This window comes from Heterodontus francisci, chromosome 4, assembly GCF_036365525.1.
Source record: "Heterodontus francisci isolate sHetFra1 chromosome 4, sHetFra1.hap1, whole genome shotgun sequence".
Classification (NCBI taxonomy): Eukaryota; Metazoa; Chordata; class Chondrichthyes; order Heterodontiformes; family Heterodontidae; genus Heterodontus; species Heterodontus francisci.
In genome coordinates, this window is record NC_090374.1 from 43,347,217 (window position 1) to 43,371,597 (window position 24,381).

The 24,381-nt window shown below is 42.4% G+C and overlaps 1 protein-coding gene across 4 annotated transcripts in view; it reads left to right on the forward strand.

Annotated features, from left to right (window-relative positions):
- Positions 1 to 12,151: 12,151 nt before the first annotated feature.
- Positions 12,152 to 24,381, forward strand: part of mast4 (microtubule associated serine/threonine kinase family member 4) — a 575,541-nt gene continuing 563,311 nt past the window's right edge. For all 4 annotated transcript variants that reach the window (XM_068029433.1, XM_068029434.1, XM_068029435.1 and 1 more), the window contains exons 1-2: positions 12,152 to 12,249; positions 12,337 to 12,596. In XM_068029433.1, the coding sequence (XP_067885534.1) occupies positions 12,393 to 12,596 (204 nt within the window). In that variant the 5' untranslated portion in view covers positions 12,152 to 12,249; positions 12,337 to 12,392. The remainder of the gene's footprint in view (positions 12,250 to 12,336; positions 12,597 to 24,381) is intronic.

Consider the following 24,381-nt stretch of genomic DNA (forward strand, 5'->3'; position numbering starts at 1 on the left):
GGCTTGTGCCAAGGTTTAGAGAGCTGTCCCACAGACTAGTCAAGCAACAGCCTGACATAGACATACTCACAGAATCATACCTTACAGACAATGTCCCAGACACTGCCATCACCATCCCCGGGTCTGTCCTGCCCCACTGGCAGGACAGACCCAGCAGAGCTGGCAGCACAGTGGTATACAGTCAGGAGGGAGTTGCCCTGGGAGTCCTCAACATTGACACTGGACCCTGTGAAGTCTCATGGCATCAGATCAAACATGGACAAGGAAACCTCCTGCTGATTACCACCTACCACCCTCCCTCAGCTGATAAATCAGTACTCCTCCATGTTGAATGGCACTTGGAGGAAGCACTGAGGGTGACAAGAGCACAGAATGTACTCTGGGTGGGGGACTTCAAAATCCATCAACAAGAGTGTCTCAGTAGCACCACTACTGACCAAGCTGGTCGAGTCCTAAAGGACATAGCTGCTAGACTGGGTCTGCGGCAGGTGGTGAGGGAACCAACAAGAGGGAAAAACATACTTGACCTTATCCTCACCAATCTGCCTGGTGCAGATGCATCTGTCCATGACAGTATTGGTAGGAGTGACCACCGCACAGTCCTTCTGGAGGCGAAGTCCCGCCTTCACATTGAGGATACCCTCCATCGTCTTGTGTGGCACGATCACCGTGCTCAATGGGATAGATTTCAAACAGATCTAGCAATGCTAAACTGGGAACCCATGAGGTGCTGTAAGCCATCAGCAGCAGCAGAATTGTATTCAACCACAATCTGTAACCTCATGGCCCAGCATATCCCCCACTCTGGCATTACCAACAAGCCAGGCGATCAACCCTGGTTAAATGAAGAGTGTAGGAGGGCATGCCAGGAGCAGCACCAGGCATACCTCAAAATGAGGTGTCAACTTGGAGAAGCTGCAACCCAGGACTGACTGCATGCCAATCTGCGTAAGCAGCATGTGATAGACAGAGTAAGCGATTCCATAACCAACGGATCAGATCTAAGCTCTGCAGTCCTGCCACATCCAGTCATGAATGGTGGTGGACAATTAAACAACTAACTGGAGGAGGTGGATCCATCAATATCCCTATCCTCAATAAAAGCCAAAATACTGCAGATACTGGAACTCCAGTTCTGATGAAGGGTCACTGACCTGCAACGTTAACTCTGTTTCTCTCTCCACATATGCTGCCAGACCTGCTGAGTATTTCCAGAATTTCTTGTTTTTATCCCCATCTTCAATGATGGGGGAGCCCAGCACATCAGTGCAAAAGATAAGGCTGAAGCATTTGTTACAATCTTCAGCCAGAAGTGCCAAGTTGATGATCCATCTCAGCCTCCTCCTGAAGCCCCCAGCATCACAGATTCCAGTCTTCAGCCAATTTGATTCACTCCACATGATATCAAGAAATGACGAAAGGCACTGGATACTGCAAAGGCTATGGACCTTGTCCATATTCCGGCAATAGTACTGAAGACCTGTGCTCCAGAACTTGCCGCGCCCCTAGCCAAGCTTTTCGAGTACAGCTACACACTGGCATCTACCCGGCAATATGGAAAATTGCCCAGGTGTGTCCTGTACACAAAAAGCAGACAAGTCCAACCCAGCCAATTACCGCCCTATCAGTGTACTCTCAATCATCAGTAAGTGATGGAAGGTGCCATCGACAGTGCTATCAAGCAGCGCTTGCTTAGCAATAACCTGCTCACTGATGCTCAGTTGGGGTTCCGCCAGGGCCACTCAGCTCCTGACCTCATTACAGCCTTGATTCAAACATGAACAAAAGAGCTGAACTGAAGAGGTGAGGTGAGAGTGACTGTGCTTGACATCAAGGCAGCATTTGACTGAGTATGGCATCAAGGAGTCCTAGCAAAACAGAAGTCAATGGGAATCAGGGGGAAAACTCTCCATTGGTAGGAGTCATACCTAGCGCAAAGGAAGATGGTTGTGGTTGTTGGAGGTCAATCATCTGAGCTCCAGGACATCACTGCAGGAGTTCCTCAGGATAGTGTCCTAGGCCCAACCATCTTCAGCTGCTTCATCAATGACCTTCTTTCAATCATAAGGTCAGAGGTGGGGGTGTTGCACAATGTTCAGCACCATTTGCGACTCCTCAGATACTGAAGCAGTCCATGTAGAAATGCAGCAAGACCTGCACAATTTCCAGGCTTGAGCTGATAAGTGGCAAGCAACATTCGCGTCACACAAGTTCCAGGCAATGATCATCTCCAAGAAGAGAGAATCTAACCAACGCTTAGCATTCAATAGCATTATGATCGCTGAATCCCCCACTATCAACATCCTGGGGGTTACCATTGACCAGAAACTGAACTGGAGTATAAATGCCGTGGCTACAACAGCAGGTCAGAGGCTAAGAATCCTGCGGTGAGTAACTTACCTCCTGACTCCCCAAAGCCTGTCTGCCATCTACAAGGCACAAGTCAGGAGTGTGATGGAATACTCTCCACTTGCCTGGATGGGTACAGCTCCAACAACACTCAAGAAGCTTGACATCATCCAGGACAAAGCAGCCTGCTTGATTGCACCCCATCCACAAACATTCACTTCCTCTACCACCATCTACAAGATGCTCCGCAGCCACGCACCAAGGCTTCTTAGACAGCACCTTCCAAACCCGCGACCTCTATCACCTAGAAGGACAAAGGCAGCAAATGCATGGGAACACCATCACCTGCAAGTTCCCCTCCAAGCCACACACCATCCTGACTTGGAACTATAACATCATTCCTTCACTGTCGCTGGGTCAAAATTCTGGAACTCCCTTCCTAACAGCACTGTGGGTGTACCTACCCCACATGGACTGCAGCAGTTCAAGAAGGCAGCTCACCACCACCTTCTCAAGGGCAATTAGGGATGATCAATAAAATGCTGGCCTGGCCAGCGATGCCCACATCCCATGAATCAATTTAAAAAATTTTTTAGCCTGGATTATGTTCTTGAATCCTGGAGTGAGACTTCACCCACAAGCTTCCGACTCAGGTAGAAGAGTGTAACCAAGCTGGCACAACTTAGCTAAGCTGACACATTGGCTCTCGATCTTTACTCAGGGTCAAGAAGGGAGCAATGGGAGGATTGTTTTGCTGCTAAATGTGTCCAACACTAAAAAGGGGGGAATTTTAAGCCCCATTGTTTTGTGGGTTGGAGGCAGTTGAGAAGGTTAAAATAATGTTAAATCTCTATCCAGCCACTTCCAGTTTTAATGGAGGTGGGCCAGGCAATCAATCTGCTCTCAGGAGACAGGCCAGTCACTAAAATCATTTAAGGACGCTGCATGCCTCCATTTTAACAGCATTTTCATTTTTAACTCATGGCGGCCAGGAATCCCAGGAGTAAAAAAAGAGGTAAAAGGGCCAGATCCACGAGGTAAGTGCCTTTATTCCACTTTTTGTGGATCAGGAGGAGCATGAGTGTTTCCCCCAGGCTCAACAAGTTTACCTGCACATGATCAGACCCCTGTGATCAGCCAACCACCAGCTCCCCGTTATGTCCAATCCTGCCATGATGATGATCCCCCCCGCAATGTCTAATTCTTCCCCATTTCCCTGATATTTGTCCCACACTCTGCCCATGATGTCTGAGCCCCCTTGATGTCCAACACCCTCCCGACAACGTCAGCCTTACCTGACATCTGCTCCCAGGCTGCTTCCCCACCTGACAGGCTGACTGCCAGGTAGGAAACCTGTTGAAAAATTCTGCAGGATGTCTGGGAAACCCTCACTTCCGGGTTTCCCCTCAAACAATCTTCCTACCACCACTCTCTTCCCAACCCTGAGTAAATATTGAGGGCCAATGTGTCAGCTTAGCTCCGTTGGTTACACTCTTAGACCTGAGTCAGAAGCTCATAGTTGAAGTCTCACTTCAGAATTTGAGCACATAATCTTAGCTAAAACTCCAGTGCAGGAGGCAAGGGTCTATTGTTGGCAGTCATGGCAGTGTCAACAGCAGTTCTGTGAGATCATGTAGATCATGCAAGGCACCATTTCTGAGAACAAAGTGACCACACCAAAAGAGACCTGAGCATAGTTTTTTGTAGATACAGATAGACGACTTATCATATCCTATGCATTATGCCAGTTGGCTTTGCCAGCACTACTCATTTAGCTAAGGAAGTGTTTGGTAGTAGGACACATACACAACAAGCACATAACTTTACAATGTACAGCAACAATGTAACAACAAAATTCATACACAACTCGAAGGCAGAACTGAATAAAATTGATTCCCATTTAATTTATTTTGCAGTCTGCATTCTTCAATTATGCATGATAAAGCATCAGTTACTCAGAAGGCAAGCAAAGAAAGTACCTGGCCCCTATAATGCCCCTTGTGGTTTCCTGGAAGACCTCTGTAGCACGCAAGTTCAGGACGTTTAATTACATTAGCAGCACATGACAGATGGTTAACTGTCGGTTTTCATGAACCAGATGATAGGCTCAGCCGTAACTTCCTCCTACACTACTCTTATCTTTCTAATACACTTGATGATCATGACATCTATACTATTGAATAGGAAAGTCCAATGTGCAACTCGCTTCTGTCATTGTGTACTGAGATACTGAAATCTTGCCCTTCATTGAGCTCACTAGTTCCAAGTCTGATTTTGCTTTGACTGTGTAGCTGAAAAATGCTCCACAAGTTCATCATGAATGATTTTTAACAAGCAAAATAAATCTGACCCTTTACATTTGCCTTTTTAACTTCTTTTTGGAAGGATATGAATATCAGACCAGCATTAAAGTGGCCTTTTTTTTATTATTTGTTCTTGGGTTCTCGTCAACACTGGTATGACAGTATTTATTGCCCACCCTAGTTGCCCTGAGGGCATTGAAGGACAAGCACACCATCTTTATAACCAATGAAGAACTGTTTGAAGTGTTGTAATGTAGGAAATGTGGCAGCCAATTTGCACACAGCAAGGTCTCATAAACAGCAATATAATAATGAGCAGATATGTCTTTTTCAGTAATGTTGGTTGAGGGATAAATATTGGCCAAGACGCCAGGCAGAGCTTGTCTATTTTTCTTTTTTTTTCTTCTTTCCTGGGATGTGAGCATCATTGGCAAGGCCAGCATTTGTTGCCCATCCCTAATTGCCATTGATAGCTGAATGGCTTGCTAGGCCAATTCAGCGTCAACCACATTGCTGTGGGTCTGGAGTCACATGTAGGCCAGATCAGGTAAGGACAGCAGATTTCCTTCCCTAAAGAGCATTAGTGAACCAGATGGGTTTTTATGACAACCAATGATAGATTCATGGCACCATTAGTGAGACTAGTTTTCAATTCCAGATTTAAAAAAATTAATTAAGTCTAAATTCCACCAGCTGCCATTTGAACCCATGTCCTCAGGGCATTAGCCTGAGCCTCTGGATTACTAGTTCAGTGACATTATCACTACACCACCACCTCTCTTCACTTCTAGGTTTCCCCAGAGAATCCTTCACATTCACCTGAGAGGTCAGCCAGTACCTCAGTTTAACATCTTATCCAAAAGATGGCACCTTTAACAGTGCAACCCTCCCTCACTACTGCATTGGAAAGTCAGTCTATATTTTGTGCTCAAGTCTCTGGAGTGGGACTTGAACCCACAATCTTCTGAGTCAGAGGTGACCATGCTACCAATAAGCCACAGCTAACACCTGCAAATTCAGAAAATAGCATGTGGCACAGTGAGACTGAAAAAAAGGAAAGAGTGTAACTCTTTAAAATAATTTTCTCTCGTTTAAAAGTTGAGGAAGTAAGTAGGGAATGTGGGTTATATGATTTCCTGACACATTGATACTTCCATGCACTATTTCACAGTGTCAAAACTCGTGGCTTTAGACCGCAAAGTTTCCTACAGTGTGAGTTCCTTGATTCAGCCTATTGAGTAAAGTGGAGGCTAGAGAAGGAGAAAATGCACGGTTACAGTCACTATGGGCGAGTCTTGTGTACTGCGTGAAAGCCAGCACTAGATGGGCATTAGTAAAGGTGTGGAAGAAATGGAATGGTACGAAGCAAAGCTAGCTCAATAAGTAAGAAAATAATTTAGAAGTGAGCCGTGTAATAAAAGGAATTAATTTTTCTTTAATTTACTGAGATAAAATTTCTAAATTCTTTGTGCCGAATTTACAATGGGAATTAACAATTTAGACTACCTATAGTTCTATAAAAATATAAAAGTCTGCAGATAAGCTATTAACATTTTCTTAAGAGCTATGTGGGGCATTTGTAGAGCTATCCAAAGGAAAAGTCAAAGTCCTTAGCTGTCCCACATTATTTTCCTTTTCCCCATAGCCCACTGTGTTAAAATCAATAAGCATTACTGTGCCCTTCTCTACGAGACCATCAAAAATAACAACTTGTATTGTCATAATTCCTTTAATGTACAAAAATGTCCCCAACTGATTCACAGAGGTGTGAGAAAAACAGATGTAATTGGACACTCGCTTAAATGTCCTAAATTGGTAATTGGTGACCTCTTTTTGCACCATTTGAAAACTGAACGAGAAAATCAAGTTGGGCACGAAATGGATGGTGATTTCGGATAAATGATCTCCAGCTGTATTTGTTCTAATCGGTTATATCCACTTTACTCCCATTCATTGAGAAAAACTGATCAGAAAATCTACCATGTTTAAAAGTAATGGATGGAGATTGAGTGGCAAAGGTGAAACAGGACAAAGATATGAGTGAAATATCAACCATTTGCTGAAGTATCCAGTGAGTTGCCGTACACAATATAGCAGGTTTTTAAAAAAAAACATTTTGTTGAGATATACCCTAGGACCTGGAACAATACAAATTAAAATATATATTTGTAATATTTAACCATATCAGATTAAATTGCCAGACTTGTTGGAATTTGCTGTATACCATTTTGAGTGCCAACAAAAACAAGATTCTAATTGCTTTTTCAGTGCAAACCATATTTGTAGAGTTGGTAATCATGAAGCACAAAAAACAGGAACAAGTTGTAAGTATGGAAATTTTGGAGCCAGGTGCATAACGTTTTTATCTGGTGTACTGGCTGTAATTTTATCTGCACTTTCTCCTTCATTTAATATATTATTTACCTGTTGCCTTTCAGAGAATTATGATTAAGTACGACGATCAAAGAAATGAAAGAAACTCAACTTGATGTCTATTTTTACTTTTCTCCCCAATACCTTTTAAAAATAAAAATGTTTTTCCTTCCAAATAAATCATAGATGTATAATAAAGTTTGAAATGTTTGTAATTAAAATGTTATTTTGTTTATTAGCTGTTCAGAACAACACACAGACGTCAATGGAAACTAAAATTGGGTGGGATGTAAAAAAAGGCTGCCAATCCAATCCTGTCAGCTCTGATGAAGGGTCACTGACCTGAAATGTTAACTTTGCTTCTCTCTCCACAGATGCTGCCAGACCTGCTGAGTATTTCCAGCATTTCTTGTTTTTATTCCTGTCAGTTTCCTGTTGGGTGGGCTAGGTTGAAAATAGTCCCTAGATCTTTTGCAAACTGATCAGATTCTGTCTTCAAAACTATATTACCACTGGGTTTCGATTTGCCTTGAGTGCCAGGAATCGACAATGACTTTGACATACATTTCATGTTTTTTATATTAACTTATGGGGTGTGAGAGTCGTTGGCAAGGTCAGCATTTTTTGCCCATCACTATTTGCTCTTGAGAAGGTGGTGGTGAGCTGCCTTGAACTGCTGCAGTTCATGTGGTGTAGATACACCCACAGTGCTCTTAGGAAGGGAGTTCCAGGATTTTGACCCAGCGACAATGAAGGAACAGTGATATAGTTCCAAATCAGGATGGTGTGTGACTTGGAGGGGCACTTGCAGGTGGTGATGTTCCCGTGCATCTGCTGCCTTTGTTCTTCTAGGCAATACAAGTTGTGAGTTTGGAAGGTGCTCTCGAAAGAGCTTTGGCGAGTGCATCTTGTAGATGGTACGCACTGCTGCCACAGTGTGTCGATGGTGGAGGGAGTGCTGATCAAGCGGGTTGCTTTGGCCTGGATGGTGTTGTGCTTCTTGCATGTTGTCAGAGCTGCACTCATCCAGGTAAATGGAGAGTATTCCATCACACTCCTGACTTGTGCCTTGTAGAAGGTGGACAAGCACTGGCGAGGCAGGAGGTGAGTTACTCACCTCAGAATTCCCAGCCTCTGACCTGCTCTCATAGCCACAATATTTTTGTGGCTGTTCCAGTTAGGTTTCTGGTCAATGGTGACCCTCCAGTATGTTGCTGGTGGGGGACTCAGCGATGGTAATGCCGTTGAACATCAAGTGGAGATGGTTAGAGTCTCTCTTGTTGTAGATGGTCATTGGCATTTGTGTGGTGTGAATGTTATTTGCCACCTGTCAGCCCAAGCCTGAATGTTGTCCAGGTCTTGCTGCTTGCGGGCACAGACAGCTTCAGTATCTGAAGAGTTGCAATGTACTTTCTGACATATGTACAACATATATGGCAGAATCATATGTGCCAATGTAGAAAACTAGCAAGGCTTCAAAAATGGTAATTCAATAATGATCTTGATTATTAGCTTATGAATTGTGAAAGCAAGTAGCTGCAAAAGTTTTGTAACTTAATTTCTAAGTATCAGTGATCATCTTGATCTGGTACGTGCAAATAAGCTAGAAAATGTTCAGGAAATTGTACCCCTGGGTGATTGCAAACAATTAAATAATAAATCTTAACATGATCTGGGGGTTAGAAATATTAAAAACCAAGCACCAGGTGCCTATATTTAAAAGGGCTAAATTCAATGAAATGAGAAAAACAAGTGGATTGGAGGAGGTTGTTCAACACCACATCAGTAGAAGGCTAATTAAGTGCCTTTAAAGGTATTATACTGACCATGCATGATCAATATTCCCAAGACCAACAACCTTAGATTAAACCAATGCGACCCTAAATGGATCAGTAAACAAAGTAAAAGTAAGATAAAGAATGTGCAAATCTTTCAGGGAGAAAAGAGAAGTGGGGCGAGGGGGAGATGCTCCTGGGATGAGTACATGAAATTTCATCACTGGGATGTCAGGGGTCTCTGTCACCCAAAATTTTTGAATTTTTACATAAAACTATTTATTCTTCCCAACTGATAGATATATAATCTAAAAAAGCATAGCAGGCGAGAGGCTGAGGATAACAGTGAAAATTCATTCAGTAGCACAATAATAAGAAGGCAGTCAGAGAAGGGGTCATAACCATAAATGATGCAAATGCGTTTGAAACTGAGGATGACTACAAAATATTAAATATTCAGAATGAATGTTTTCTTCAAGTATTCACAAGAGAAGACATGAGCAACATACCCTCTTTAAACTATGATGTCTCAACTATAATCAATGACCTTATTATAAACGAGATGGAAGAGAATATTGGGCTAAAATCCAAAACCTCAGGTATCTATGGTATTTATCTCAGAGTGCTGACAGAGATTAGGGATGAAATTTGTCAGGCTATGATAATCGCTAAGAGAGAATGATTGGACACTGGGGAGATACAAGATTGGAAATGGGCTAACATGGTGCCCATAATGAAAAAGGATGACAAAAGAGAGGCAGTCAACCACAAACCAATTAATTATGCTTCCATTCCATGTAAAATAGTGGAATTAATTATCAAAGAGTAAACTTGAAGACCATTTGTAAAAATCAAGTAAACCTTTTCATTGTATGCCCAGATACGATTCCAAAGCTTCAAGAGGGTCCATGAAAATACATTATCTGACTAAACTGATTTTAAAGAAAATGAAAAACTTGCATTTATAACCTTTCATAACCATAGGATGTCTCAAAGTGCTTTACAGAAAATGAAGTACTTTTGAAGTGTAGTCACTGTTGTGAGTTCCACAAGCAGCAATGTGATAATAACCGATAATCTGTTTCTGTGATGTTGATTGAGGGATATATATTGGCCAAGACACTGGGGAGAACTCCACTGCTCTTTGAAATAGTACCATGGGATCTGTTACATTCACCTTAGAGGGCAGACATGGCATTGGTTGAGAATGCAGTTTACTCCCCCTCCCTTTTGATGGTTTAAATATCGGAATATTTTGGTCCTTTGTGAACCGTCATAGAATCATAGATAGTTTAAGGCACAGAAAGAGGCCAGTTGGCCCATCGTGTCTGTGCTGGCCAAAAAACATTCCACCCATTCTAATCCCACCTTCCAGCATTCGGTCCGTAGCCCTGCAAATTACGGCACTTGAGGTGCATATCCAGACTTCTTTTGAATGAGTTTCTGCCTCAACTGCCCTTTCAGGCAGTGAGTTCCAGACCCAAATCACCCTCTGGGTGAAAAGGATTTTCCTCATCTCCCCTCTAATTTTTCTACCAATCACTTTAAATCTATGCCCTCTAATCATTGACCTCTCTGCTAAGGTAAATAGACACTTCACCTCCCTTCTATCCAGGCCCCTCAAAATTTTGTACACTTCAATCAGATCTCCCCTCAGCCTTCTCTGTTCCAAGGAGAACAATCCCAGCCTATCCAATCTTTCCTCATAGCTGCATTCTTCCAGTCCTGGCAACATCCTTGTTAATCTCCTCTGTACCCTCTCTAGTGTAATTACATCCTTTCTGTAATGAGGTGACCAGATCTGCACATGGTACTCAAGCTGTGGACTAACCAATGAGTTATACAGTTCCAGCATAACCTCCCTGCTCTTACATTCTATACCTCGGCTAATAAAGGAAAGGATTCCATATGCCATCTTAACCACCTTATTGACCTGTCCTGCTACCTTCAGGGATCTATGGACATTTACTCCAAGGTCCCTCACTTCCTCTACAACTCTCAGTATTTTCCCATTAATCGTGTATTCCTTTGCCTTGTTTGACCTCCTCATATGCATTACCTCACATTTCTCTGGGTTGAATTCCATTTGCCACTTTTCCGCCCATCTGGCCAGATCATCAATATCTTCCTACAGCCTACAGTAGATATCGTCCTCGCTATCTACCACATGGCCAATCTTTGTGTCATCTGCAAACCTCTTGATCATGCCCCCCACATTTATGCCCAAATCGTTAATATATACCACAAAAAGCAGGGGACCCAATACTGAGCCCTCCAAAATGCCACTGGAAACAGCCCTCCAGTTGCAAAAACACCTGTCAATAATTATCCTTTGTTTCCTGCCCCTGAGCCAATTTTGTATCCACCTTGCTGCATTTCCCTGGATCCCATGGGATTTTATTTTTTCAACCAATCTGCCATGTGGGACCTTGTCAAAAGCCTTGCTAAAATCCATGTAGACCACATCAACTGCACTACCCTCATCTATCTTCCTTGTTACTTCTTCAGGAAATTCAATCAAATTGGTCAGACAAGATCTTCCCTTAACAAATCCATGCTGACTATCCTTGATTAACCTGTGCCTTTCTAAGTTACAGTATATCCTGTCTCTCAGAATAGGTTCCAATAATTTTCCCACGACTGAGGTACTGTCAGCTGTTGTTCAGTTGCTAACACTCTTGCCTCTGAATTACAAAATTCTGTGTTCAAATCTCACTCCAGGGCTGAAGCATAAAAATCAAAGCTGACCCTCCAGTGCAGTTTTGCAGGAGTGCTGCACTGTTGGAGGTGCTGTCTTTTGGATGAGATGTTAAGCTGAGGCACCATCTGTTTGCTTGGGTGGATGGAGAAGATCCCACAGCACTATTTTGAAGAAGAGCAGGTGGTGGCCTGGCAACATCACATAAACAGATTATCTGGCCATTATCACCTTGCTGTTTGTGGCAGCTTGCTGTGTGCATATTGGCTGCCCTAAAAAGCACTTCATTGGCTGTAAAGTGCTTAGAGACATCAGGTGGTCATGAAAGTCTCTATATATATGAAAATCTATCTTTTTCCTTGATACGTCTGGACGCCACCTCCATCCCATCAACGGGATGTTGGAGCCGACTTTGAATACAGTCTACCTTTGGCCATGGGCTGGTGTCAATCAAGCGAGAGTGCCGGCAGCGCTCAGTGGGGAAGGGAACGGAGTAAGTCGAGAGGAGTGGGGCGGGGCTCGGGAGAGGGGCGGGGCCTGGCCAGTGGAAAAGGGGCGGGGCCGGGCCGGGCCGGGCCGGGCCAGTGGAAAAGGGGCGGGGCCGGGCCAGCGGAAAAGGGGCGGGGCCAGGGGCAGTGTTGGATGGAACGCGAGCCCGGGAGAGAAGCGCGCTTGAGCTGGGGCAGCATTTTGTTCACTGTTACTTGAATACAACAAAGTTCTGTCGTAGTAGCGCTGTCTTTGCTAACAGGCAGGTATTAGGAGGAAACACACACTACAACCCCAAAGCATGATTGAGTAGTACCTCGGTTGTTTAACTTTTGTTGTTTGCTTGCAGCTGCAGTGCCACACTGGGCAAGTAAACAGAAAATCTCATCACTCCAGGCGCCAAGTATGGAGGGTAAGCTGGAGGATTTGCCGGAGAAAGATGTTTCTGAGAGCTCGTCCGACACACTGTCCGAGGGCGAGCAGAATGACTGCTCGGACTTGGAGCTTCAGCAAGTGGCCACGGACCTGGGGGGAAAGGAGATAGAACCCGAGGATCAGAGCACCGACGAGGAAGCACCCGACCGAGACGATGACGAAGAGAGTGAACGAGTATGTACATTTTCATATTTTATGGTTCTATATTTTTAAAAATAAACGAACATGGTAGCCAAGGGTTGAACCTGCTCCATGTAAATATTGTTGCCTGTGTTTGGTGCCATGGAGTGAACCAACACATGGCTAAATCCAACTTTAGATACAATTGAAATAAAAACAAGAAATGCTGGAACAACTCAGCAGGTCTGGCAGCATCTGTGAAAAGAGAAGCAGGGTTAACGTTTCGGCTCAGTGAACCTTATTCGGAACTCAAGCAGTTCCGAAGAAGGGTCACTGACCCGAAACGTTAACTCTGCTTCTCTTTTCACAGATGCTGCCAGATCTGCCGAGTTGTTCCAGCATTTCTTGTTTTTATTTCAGATTTCCAGCATCTGCAGTATTTTGCTTTTATTTATGTACAATTGGTTGTATTGCAACAGAATTTTCGATGCTGATTAATTTATCCTAAATATTGGCAAGACTGCAGTTTTTGCAGGATAGCTGTAAAGTGCAACAGGTAGGTAGATTAAAAATTGGAGGATAACAATCCATGAATGACATCAGTATAACAAAGACATAGTCGATTGATAATTTCAAGATTTATTTCAAGCATATGCACATCCAATAATTTGAATTGAACGATGTAAATAAAATGGGAAACAATAACAACTTGCATTTATATAGCGCCTTTAACCTAGTAAAAACGTCCCATGGCTCTTCAAAGGAATGTTATCGAGCAAAATTTGACACCGAACAACTCCCCAAAACCTTGGTCACAGGAGCATATTTAAGGAGAAAAGAAAAGTGGAGAGATTTAGAGAGGGATTTCCAGAACTTAGGGCCATGGCAGCTGAAGGCACGGCCGCCAGTGATGCTCAAGAGGCCTGAATTGGAGGGACGCAGTTGTAGGGCTGTAAGTATGAACGGATGACATAGGAGCAGGAGTAGGCTATTCAGCCTCTTTGTGCCATTTAATAAGATCAAGGCTGGTCTGATTGTGGCCTCAACTCCACTTTCCTGCCAGCCTCGATACCCTTTTGACTCCCTTGTTAGTCAAGAATTTATCTATCTCTGCCTTTAAAAATATTCAATAATCTTGCCTCTGCTACTTACTGGGGAAGTGAATTCTAGAGAGACTCAACCCTCTGAGAGGGGATTACAGAGATAGGAAGGAGTGATGTTATGGAGGGATTTGAAAACAAGGTTGCGAATTTTAAAATCGAGACACTATTCAGTGGGGAACGAATGTGGTCCAGCAAGCATGGGGGTAATGGGTGAATGGAACTTGGTGCAAGGTAGGACATGGACAGCAGAGCTTTGGATGGGCTGAAGTTTATGAAGGATGGAACCTGGGAGGCTGGGCAAGAGTGCATTGGAATCGTTAAACTCTGAGGTAATGAAGGCATGGATGAGCATTTCAGCACCAGATGAGCTGGGGCAGGGACGAAGTCAGGCGATCTTACGGAAGTGGAAACAGGCAGTCTTATTGATGGCTGGAAACTCATCTTGGGGTTAAATGTGACATGAAGATTGCGACCAGTTTGGTTCAAACTCATAGTTTCCAAGGAGAGGGATGGAGTCGGTGGCTAAGGAATGGAGTTAGTGGTGGGGACTGAAGAAAATTGCTTCAACCTTCCCACTGTTTAGTTGGAGAAAATTTCTGCTCGTCCAATACTGGATGTCAGACAAGCTGTTGGAGAATTTGGCGACAGTGGAGGGGTTGAGAGAGGTGAAGAAGTAGAGCTGGGTGTCGTCAATGTAGATGTAAAACCTCTCCCTTCAGATCAAAACTTATTTGTGCAACAAATTGCTGGAAGTGTGAGCTGATTACAGCATGGCAAGAGCAACGGGGCATCTGTGACCTTGGTGAATGCTGGGGCCAACAGTCTATCTTAACCAAGCATTAAGAAAGAAACAGAGGAATGACAGGAAAGGAAATGGGGTGAATTAGGGGCAAATCAAATACAGGAGAAATAGAGAGGGAAATAAAGATTGGATTGAGAGCAAAAAGAGGCACAGGATTTTTTAACCTTTTTTAAATTAAAAATCTAACTGTCGTAATGAAACTCGAGTTTCAGTTGCTTCCTTTTTTTTTCGTTCCTAGGATGTGGGTGTTGTTGGCTAGGCCAGCATTTATTACCCATCCCTAATTGAAATTGAGAAGGTGGTGGTGGTGGTGGTGAGCTGCCTTCTTGAATCGCTGCAATCCGTGTGGGGTAGGTACGCCTACAGTGCTGTTAGGAAGGGAGTTCCAGGATTTTGACCCAGCAACAGTGAAGGAACGGCGATTATAGTCCCAAGTCAGGATGATGTGTGGCTTGGAGGGGAACTTGCAGGTGGTGGTGTCCCCATGCATCTGCTGCCTATGTCCTTCTAGGTGGTAGAAGTCACAGGTTTGGAAGGTGCTGTCTCAGGAGCTTTGGTGCTTTGCTGCAGTGCATCTTGTAGATGGTACACACTGCTGCCACTGTGCATCGGTGGTGGAGGGAGTGAATGTTTGTGGATGGGGTGCCAGTCAAGTGGGCTGCTTTGTCCTGGCTGGTGTCTTGTTTCTTGAGTGTTGTTGGAGCTGCACCCATCCAGGCAAGTAGAGGGTATTCCATCACACTCCTGATCTATGCCTTGTAGATGGTGGATAGGCTTCTGGGCCAGTGTAGGGACATGATTTAAAAGGTACTTGCGCTGTGATATACTAGACTTGACTTTCTGCAGTGAGTGTAATTGGCAATTAATGTGCAAATGTTCCAATTTCTTGAAACTCATGGGGAGGTTGCATGTGAACATAACATAAATAGGAGCAGGAGTAAGCCATTCAGCCCTTTGACCCTGCTCAACCATTCAATGAGATCATGGCTGATCTTCTACTTCAATACCATTTTCCTGCACTATCCCCGTATCCTAAAACCTGGCTACCCGACCAAACCTGACTACATGTGTCGGGCTCAGGTTAGGTCCATATTCTGCATCCAGCATTCGGACTCTGGTTGGGCTGGACTGTACTGTTTTGTTTTCGTTTTAATCTACGATTGTTAACTGTTTCAATAATATGTTTGTTATTTTTGGGTTGAGTTGGGCATTTAAAAAAAATAAAGGACTCTGGGCCGGGCCGGGTCGGGTTCAGGTTGACTGTTGTCTGGTAGGGCCCGGGTCGCTTTTTAATTTTATACCTGAGCCAGGCTTTACCGTATCCCTTGAGGCTTTTAATATGTAGAAATCTATCGACCTCAGTCTTGAACATACTCAACGACTGAGCCTCCACAGCCCTCTGGGGCAAGGAATTCCAAAGATTCACCACCCTCCCAGTGTAGAAATTCCTCCTCATCTTAGTCCTAAATGGCCTGCCCCTTCTCCTGAGATTGTGTTCCCCGGTTCTAAACTCCCCCTATCGAGCCCTGTAAGAATTTTGTTAGTTTGAATGAGATCACCTAGAAGCATAGAAAATAGGAGCAGGAGTAGGCCGTTCAACCCTTCGAGCCTACTCTGCCCTTCATTATGATCATGGCTGATCATCCAACTCAGTAACCCATTCTCTCTTTCCCCCCTCATTCTTCTAAATCCCAGAGAAATTAGGCCCAGCCTATAATTTTTTCTCATAGGGCAATCCCTCCATTCCAGGAATTACTTTGTTGCACTCCCTCTATGGCAAGTATATCTTTCCTTAGGTAAGTATACCAAAATTGCACACACTATTCCAGGTGCGGTCTCAGCAAGGCTGTATATAATTGCAGTAAGACATCTTTACTCCTATACTTAAATCCTCTTGTAATAAAGGCCAACATACCATTTGCCGCCTTAATTGCTTGCTGTACCTGCATGTTAGCTTTCAGTAACTCATGAACAAGAAGGACACCCCAGGTCCCTTTGAAGTTCAACACGTCACAACCTCTCACCATTTAAGAAATACTCTGTATTTCTGTTTTTCCTTCCAAAGTGGATAACCTCACATTTCTCCACATTGTATTCCATCTGCCAAATTTTGAAGCGTCTTTGCATTCTCCTCACAACTCACACTTCCACCTAGTTTTGTGTCATCTGTAAATTTGGAAATATTACATTTAATCCTCACATCCAAATCATTGATCTAGATTGTGAATAGCTGGGGCCCAAGCACTGATACTTGTGGTAGCCCAGTAGTCACAGCCTGCCAACCTTAGAATGACACATTTTATTCCTACTCTCTGTTTTTCGTGTGTTAACCAGTTCTCAGTCGATGCCAGTATATTCCCCCCAATCCCGTGCACTCTAATTTTGTTTACTAACCTCTTGTGTGGGACCTTATCAAAAGCTTTCTGAAAATCTAAATATACCACATCCACCGGTTCCCCCTTATAGATGAGGGTTACATCTGCTGGTTACATCCTCAAAATCTCCAACACGTTTGTTAAACATGATTTCCTTTTCATAAATCCATGTTGACTCTGCCTAATCCTAACATTTTCTAAGTGTGAGATGTCGCTTTTGTGAGGCTAATGGCAGAGTGACATAGGTTGTCCAGCAACTTGTGGTTTGTAGCTCACAGTGTATCTCTTCCTCACCACAAGCTGCTGGACAGTTTACGCAGTAATAACAGCGAGTGCCATTAAACATGCTGTTACTTTGCCAGGAATTTCTGGCCCAGTGTTATCATCTGTTTTAATTTTAGTGATGTATGGGTGAGGAACCATCATAATGCTTGTATGTTTGAATTTTATTTTTTAAATTATTATCTCAATTTCATAATTTTAACTTGCCAAGACATCTTCACTACTTTCCTCCCTCACCCTCTGTGCCAAGTGACTTCTCATTTTCGATGATTTCAAACTCCATCCCAATTTATCCTGTGCTCTCTTTCCTCTGAGGTCACTGCCTCCTATTTCCTCCCCCCCCCCCCAATCTCTCGCTTCATGTAAACACTCAATCCATAGTCATCCTCTTGACCTTGCCATCCTACGTGACCTCGCTATTCCCATTGTGTCAATCACAGATAAGGCCATCTCTGATCACTTACTTGTATTGCTCTCCACCCACATCCCCCCTCCCCCTCTCTCTCCTAACCCTGCTTTTTTCTTTGCTTATCCTGGAAAAAACTCTCCCAAATCACTTAACTGTACTTTTAAAATCCCAATTGTCTAGCCTTCAGCACTCCATTTACCACAATATCTTTGCAACTGCTGATCAACCACACCCTTCCTTTCACCTTTGCTCTAGTTCCCATTAAAACCATTACTGTCTCTCACCTTGGTTATTCCCCCTGGTATGGCCCTCAATTTCATTCACTTAAGTTCAAGGGAAGCTGACTTGAACGAATATGGCAGGCAACTGGTTTAACCATTCACTATCAGACCTTCTGGATCACGTGACGCACTATTGTGTTCTGTTCTCATCTGCCAAAACTGCTCACTATTCCCTGATCACTGATAATCCCTGGCGTCTTTTCTCTACTGCAAACCATCTTCTTATTCCCTCTCCCTGTCTCTTCCACTTTCACCTACAACAAGTGCTCCTGCACTGTTGCCTCTGGTGTTCCCCAAGGATCTATCCTTGGATCTCTCCTATTTCTCATCTACATGCTGCTTCTCAGTTACATTATCTGAAAGTGCAGCATCAATTTCCACATGTATGCTGACAGCACTCAGCTCTACCTCATCACCTCGCTCGACCCCTCCACTGTCTCTAAATTGTCAGCCTGCTTGGCCAACATCCAGTAATTGATCAGTAGAAATTTCTTCCAACTAAATACTTGGAAGACTGAAGCCTTTGTCTTCAGTCCATTCCCTAGTCACTGACTTCATCCCTCTCCTTGGCAATTGTCTGAGGCTGAATCAGACTGTTCACAACCTTGGTGTCATAATTGACCTGGAGTGAGCTTCCAACCACATTTCTGCCCCAACACTAAAACTGCCTGTTTCCACCTCTAACATTACCTGTCTCTGCCCCTGCCTCAGCTCATCTGCTGCTGAGTGTCATCCATGTTGTTGTTACTGCTAGACTTGACTATTGCACCACATCCTGGCTGACCACATACGTTCTACCCTCTGTAAACTTGAGGTTATATAAAACCCTGCTTCCTGTGTCTTAACTTGCAACAAGTCCCATTCAACCATTACCCCTGTGCTCGCTTGTCTACAATGGTTCCTGGGTAAACAGTGCCTCAATTTTAGGATTCTCATCCTTGTTTTCAAATTCCTTCATGGTGTTGCCCCCTCTCTTTCTCTGTAATATCCTACAGCCCTATGACCCTCAGAGGTATTTGTGCTCCTCTAATTCTGGCCTCTTATGCATCCCTGATTTTAATTGCTCCTCAATTGATGGCTGTGCCTTCAAATGCCTAGGCCCCAAGTTCTGGAATTCTCTACCTAGATCCCTTTACCTCTTGTTACAGGCGATAAGGGGTGTGGGTGGTCACCTCCCAACTGACTACAATCCTTTTTTGTTTAAAATGAGGAGTTAGCCCCTGAGTGTTTTACTTGCCAAATAAAGAAAAAAGGACAGGTTTTCTTGTAGGTTTAAAACAGAAGATTATCTATTTACTCATTGAACACTATTCATTTCCTGAAATGTTTGCAGCACCACTTACGCATACATTCACTCTCGCATGCGCTCTCGAAGATGGATAGAAGGCAAAGGGTAAGGGCTCAAAGTGTAGTAGGTGTTTGTGGTTTACGGTAAACCTGTTGAATCTTCTAATTAGAACACTTTTTTTAAAAGATGAATTGTTTGTAGTCTTAACTTGAGATTTAGATTTCTATTGTAGATTTCTGGCGGTTAAGCTTTCAGATTGGAGGTGGTGAATCACTTTCAGATTGGAGGTGGTGGGTCACTTTCAGTTCTCTGCTACACCAAGTTGAAGTGTTGAATTCGCAGCAGGGCTGCTTTCTTGTTTTGGCTGGATCTTTCCACAGCCCCTGGCTCGACTGCTTTCTGTGATGTTGCTGTGATCTCCCCTCTCTCTCGCTCCAGAGAGCCACCTTTTAAGGTAAAAATCTCACATTTGCTTCTGTTGGCAGATGCATAGCCTTCTCCTCTGTTGTGACCATACAATAGACCAGGATGTGGAATCCTTGGCCTTTTGTTAATGTCTGGATGAGTATAATCCAGTTATGATGTGGGTACTTCACATCATCATCATTTCAGAAGAACCCATTCAATTCAGGAATGTCTTTTGTTGGTTCCAGGATGGATGTAATTGGCACCCTTCAGCCTGGAATGTATCCTTTTGTCCTTTCAAGACAGTTTGAATGCACAGGCTGAAGGTCATCTGACCTTCGGTGGCCATCTTTTGCAGCATTGCCCTCCTTTTTTTTAAAAAGCTAAAGTCAATTTTAAGGAGTCCACCTTGAATAAGGTTTGAGTCTCAAAAATAGGAATATGATATGTCTTTACTTGGCATGACACTCTCCTCTTTTAAGATGTTCCTTAAAACCTATCCTTTTGACCTCATTAGCTTTGATATCTCCTTCTGTGGCCTGGTGTCAACTTTTGTTTGATAATGCTCCTGTTAAGCACCTTGGGACATTTTACTACACCTAATGGCACTACATAAATACAAGTTGTTGCTGCAGTTGCAATGATTGGAGAGAAACTTGGAAAATTTGGGGTAAATATGCAGTAACGTCGTGAGATAGCAGATGTAGAAAGTAAGAAGGAAGCAAAAACACAACCCATGCAGTGAGAATGAAGACAATTGACGATCACTGTTTGCACCAGACATAAAACTATTTTTTGTTACACATGGTCATTGCCTGTCATTCTTTATATTCATAATTATAACTCCAGTACTTAAACTGAATTCATTCTGGAAATAGGTGGTGATTTGTGAGAGGCACTCTCAAAGCATATCACTTATTTGCATATTCTACTTAATGTGAGGTATTGTAATGGAGAAGGAATTGGATCCATAATATTTGATAGTCGTGAAAGATATAAATATTAACCTGGCTAACATAGGTTTTGAAATAGTTAATGTTTGACAAGGGATGTGCATAAGCATTGTAATAATCTTAGGATCTGAATTATACAAATGGTTTGAGCTTTGCGCTTGTGGGCTGTGGACTTAACAGAACTCCTGAACTGTACATTTTGAAGCATGCTCCCAGTCAATTGGTCTATATTTATTAAAGGGAGCTCCATTGAAAAGCTGCAAGAGTTATGACCTATTTTCATATTTCAAGATTTATAAAAGATTCAATTAGTAAATAATTAAATTTCTTTCCCCATTCGATTAGATTTGTTCCTAAATAAATCTGATGGGTTCATTTGTATATTTGAAAGTTATATTCTGGTGAAGAGAATTTGTACTATTTTACTTTCTGCATTTACTCATCCAGCTTTTGATTTACAGTCTGCAAATTTTAGAGTTGTGCTGAAAAGTGAACACTGGGGATTCAGCACTTGAGTTTTTAAGTGTGTCAGTGGTTGAAACTCTGTTATTCCAGTCACACACATCTATACCAATAGAGCTTCTTTCAAATGGTAATTAGTGGTTCTTTGTCATTGATTCATGCTGTTTGATGTAATTTTCAACACATTTCTAGGTAATCCAAAATATAGGCATTCTATACTGATGAGTATATTAATTCCATATGACAACTTTTGATTGAAATGTTCTTATCAGCACCTCTGTTCTGGTGCAATATTTATTACAGGACTTGTCTGTTTCTGAATTCCTTACATATTTTAAATATGTGTATATATTATATGCACAAGGTTGGAGTAATTGACCATTTCTCTCTCTCTATTTCTATAGCTTTTAGCTCTGTTCCTGTTAAGCGATTTATCCAAATTTTTCAATTAATGGAATGTTAGCTTGCTTTTGTTTGGAGGCTGGGGACAAGGGGGTTGTGGGGGATGGGGGTGCAAAAACTCAACACTCTCATCTTGCCTGAGGCTTCTTAATTTTTATCCTGTATTTTCTGGTTTTATGCACATCTTTCAAGTTAAATAGCTTGGTTCTATATTATCAATGCATTTTGTTTCCCTCAGTCTTCAGTGAAAGTAAATTAAGTTTTATGATTCTCTCCATTAGCTCAGTGCCCTAAGGCTGGAATCATTTTTGTTCAGATCTGATTCCTTTCTAACCGCGTTAGGCACACAAACCCACCCTTCCAATGAATGCAGACAAAATTCAAATAATGTGTTCTGATTTATTTTGACTGCTATTACACTGCCTTGACATAACACTGAAGTAGCATCACAAAAAGGGTAGGCAATTTTGTTTCTCTTTAATCTATCACACAAAATACAAATGTTAATGCCAGAGTAGTAGTAATAGTTGAAAAGCGATCTTGAATCAACAGTATTTCAGAAAGTTTGTAAAATTAAATTTAAAATCAAAGTCTGTCTGCATTGTTTGCCACGCGTGGCATTTGATATCGAACTATAACTGGAGCAATAATAGCTTAAAATAAATACTAGAATCTTGAAATTTGTGTTGGTGTTAAGTTAAATCGCGTGTTTCAAACAGATTATAAGAAAAAAGGCTTGCATTTATATAGCACCTTTCACAACCTCAGGATGTTCCAAAGCGCTTTACAGCCAATGAAGTACTTTCAAAGTGCAGTCATTGGTTCCTGCATTTCCTACAACAGTTTGCGCACAGCAATATGCTAACAACCAGATAGTGTGTGTGTGTGATGTTGATTGATGGATAAATATTGTTTGGGATACTGGGGATATCTCCCCGGTCGTCTTTCAAATAGAGCCATGGGATCTTTTATGTCCACCTGAGAGGACAGACGGGGCCTTGGTTTGACGTCTCATCAGAGAGCACCTCCTACAGTGTCGCACTCTCTCAGTACTGCACTGGAGTGTCGGCCTTGATGTTTGCACTCTGGTCTCTGGAGCGAACTTGAAACCACAACCTTCTGACTCGGAGGCGAGAGATAATGAATTTTGTTAGATCTTAATGAAAAGTAAAATACTGCAGATGCTGGAAATCTGAAGTAAAGACAAAATACTGGAAAGACTCAGCAGGCCAGGTAGCATCTGTGGAGAAAGGATGTTGGAATAAAACGTTTCGGGTTGATGAGCCTCCATCAGAACTTTTATCGGTTTTGATGAAGGGTCATAGGCCTGAAATGTTAACCCTACGCTCCTCTTTCTCTACAGATGGTGCCTGGCCTTTTGCATGTTCCCAGTAATATCCTTAAAGAAATGGAATGGTAAGTACATAAGATCTTGCATTTAATGCCAGAATTCAAAAGAAGATAGATTAAAAGTTGGTTTAACACTTGGAGATCAGGAATTTCGCAAGTTAAGTGCCATGCAGTCCCATTTTGTGGTGATTTAACAGGTGGATAGTTAAAATACTGGTTGTGTTGCTATTTCTGTTTGTCAATACCTGTCTCTTTTTTTGGATAATGTATAAAATTGAGTAACTTAGACAACGTGAGTATTCATAAGAACTTAATGTTTAGCCGTGTTGAACGTGTTTACCCTGGATAATTTTATTGAGCTAAAAATGAAGCCACACCCCCACCCAGAACCACCTTCCCTGGTTTGTAATGCAGAACTCCATTTTGCTTGTATTGACATTTTATGGGATGTATGCCAAAGTAGATGGGCTAATGTGTGTATCCGCTCACTTAAATAAAAGTAGTCAATGCTAATATTAGCATCTATATATCCATGTATGAGGTTATATGTATTTACAGCAATCCTTCCATCTAGCAGGCATAGCTATTTTAAGTTATCCAGCTGTTGAACTGCAAAAAATAGTGAAGTTTTAAGTTTAATTAAAGTAAATTTCACATTTCCAGTGCACAATTTACAAAACTCCTTTGGAGGCAAGCAGATTATTTATGCCAATATAAATAAACTGGAATTCGACTTGAGAGGAATGTATGAAAGTTTCTAATTGCTAAAATTTGTTTACAAATTTCTTTTAAACAGAAAATTGTGATAGTGACTGTTTACTCTGTTGGAATTAAATACAGCTGCAGTCCTCAGTGAATAGTTATCATGTTAGAACCAAAAAAGTGATTGTTCATGATGCAAAATGATAGATTTTAATTAAAGGTACAACACATGATGAAATAAAGCTCAAGATTGGATGTTTATCTTTTTAAGGCTATAATACTTGCCTTCCCCTTCTGCCCAGCCTAAAGTACTTGGTGCAATATTAATGTTATTAATAGAATCATTGAATGCTGTAGCACAGAAGGAGGCCATTCAGCCCCCGCTGCCTGTGCCAGCTCTTTGAAAGAGCAGTTCAAATAGTCCTGCTCCCCTTCCCTTTCTCTATAGTCTGGCCAATGTTTCCCTTTCAAGTATTTGTCCAATTTCCTTTTGAAAGTTATAAATCTGTTTCCACCACCCTTTCAGGCAGTGCATTTGGGATCATCATAATTCACAGTGTCAATAAATTTCTCCTCTTATTGCTGCTGGCTCTTTTGCCAGTTACTTTAAATTTGAGTCCTCAGGTTACCAACCCTTCTGCCGTTCGAAATAAAGTTAATGAACTATCAAACCCCTTCATGGTTTTGAACACCTCTGTTAAATCTCCCATTAACCTTCTCTGTTCTAAGGCGAATAACCCCAGCCTCTCCATGTAACAGAAGTTCTGCATCTCTAAATCACTTCTGCACTGCCTCTAAGGTCTTGATATCCTTCCTAAAGTGTGGTGCACAGAATTGGCCACTATACACCAGTGGGGTCCTAGCCAGTGTTATAAAGAGGTTTATCACAATATCCTTGCTTTTGTACTCTATACCTCTATTAATAAAGTTAAAGATCCAAAGTACTTTTTTGATGGCCTTCTCAACTTATGTCCCCTTCAAAGTGATGTTCTGGGTCTGAAACGATTGGCCTCTAGCAACCACAA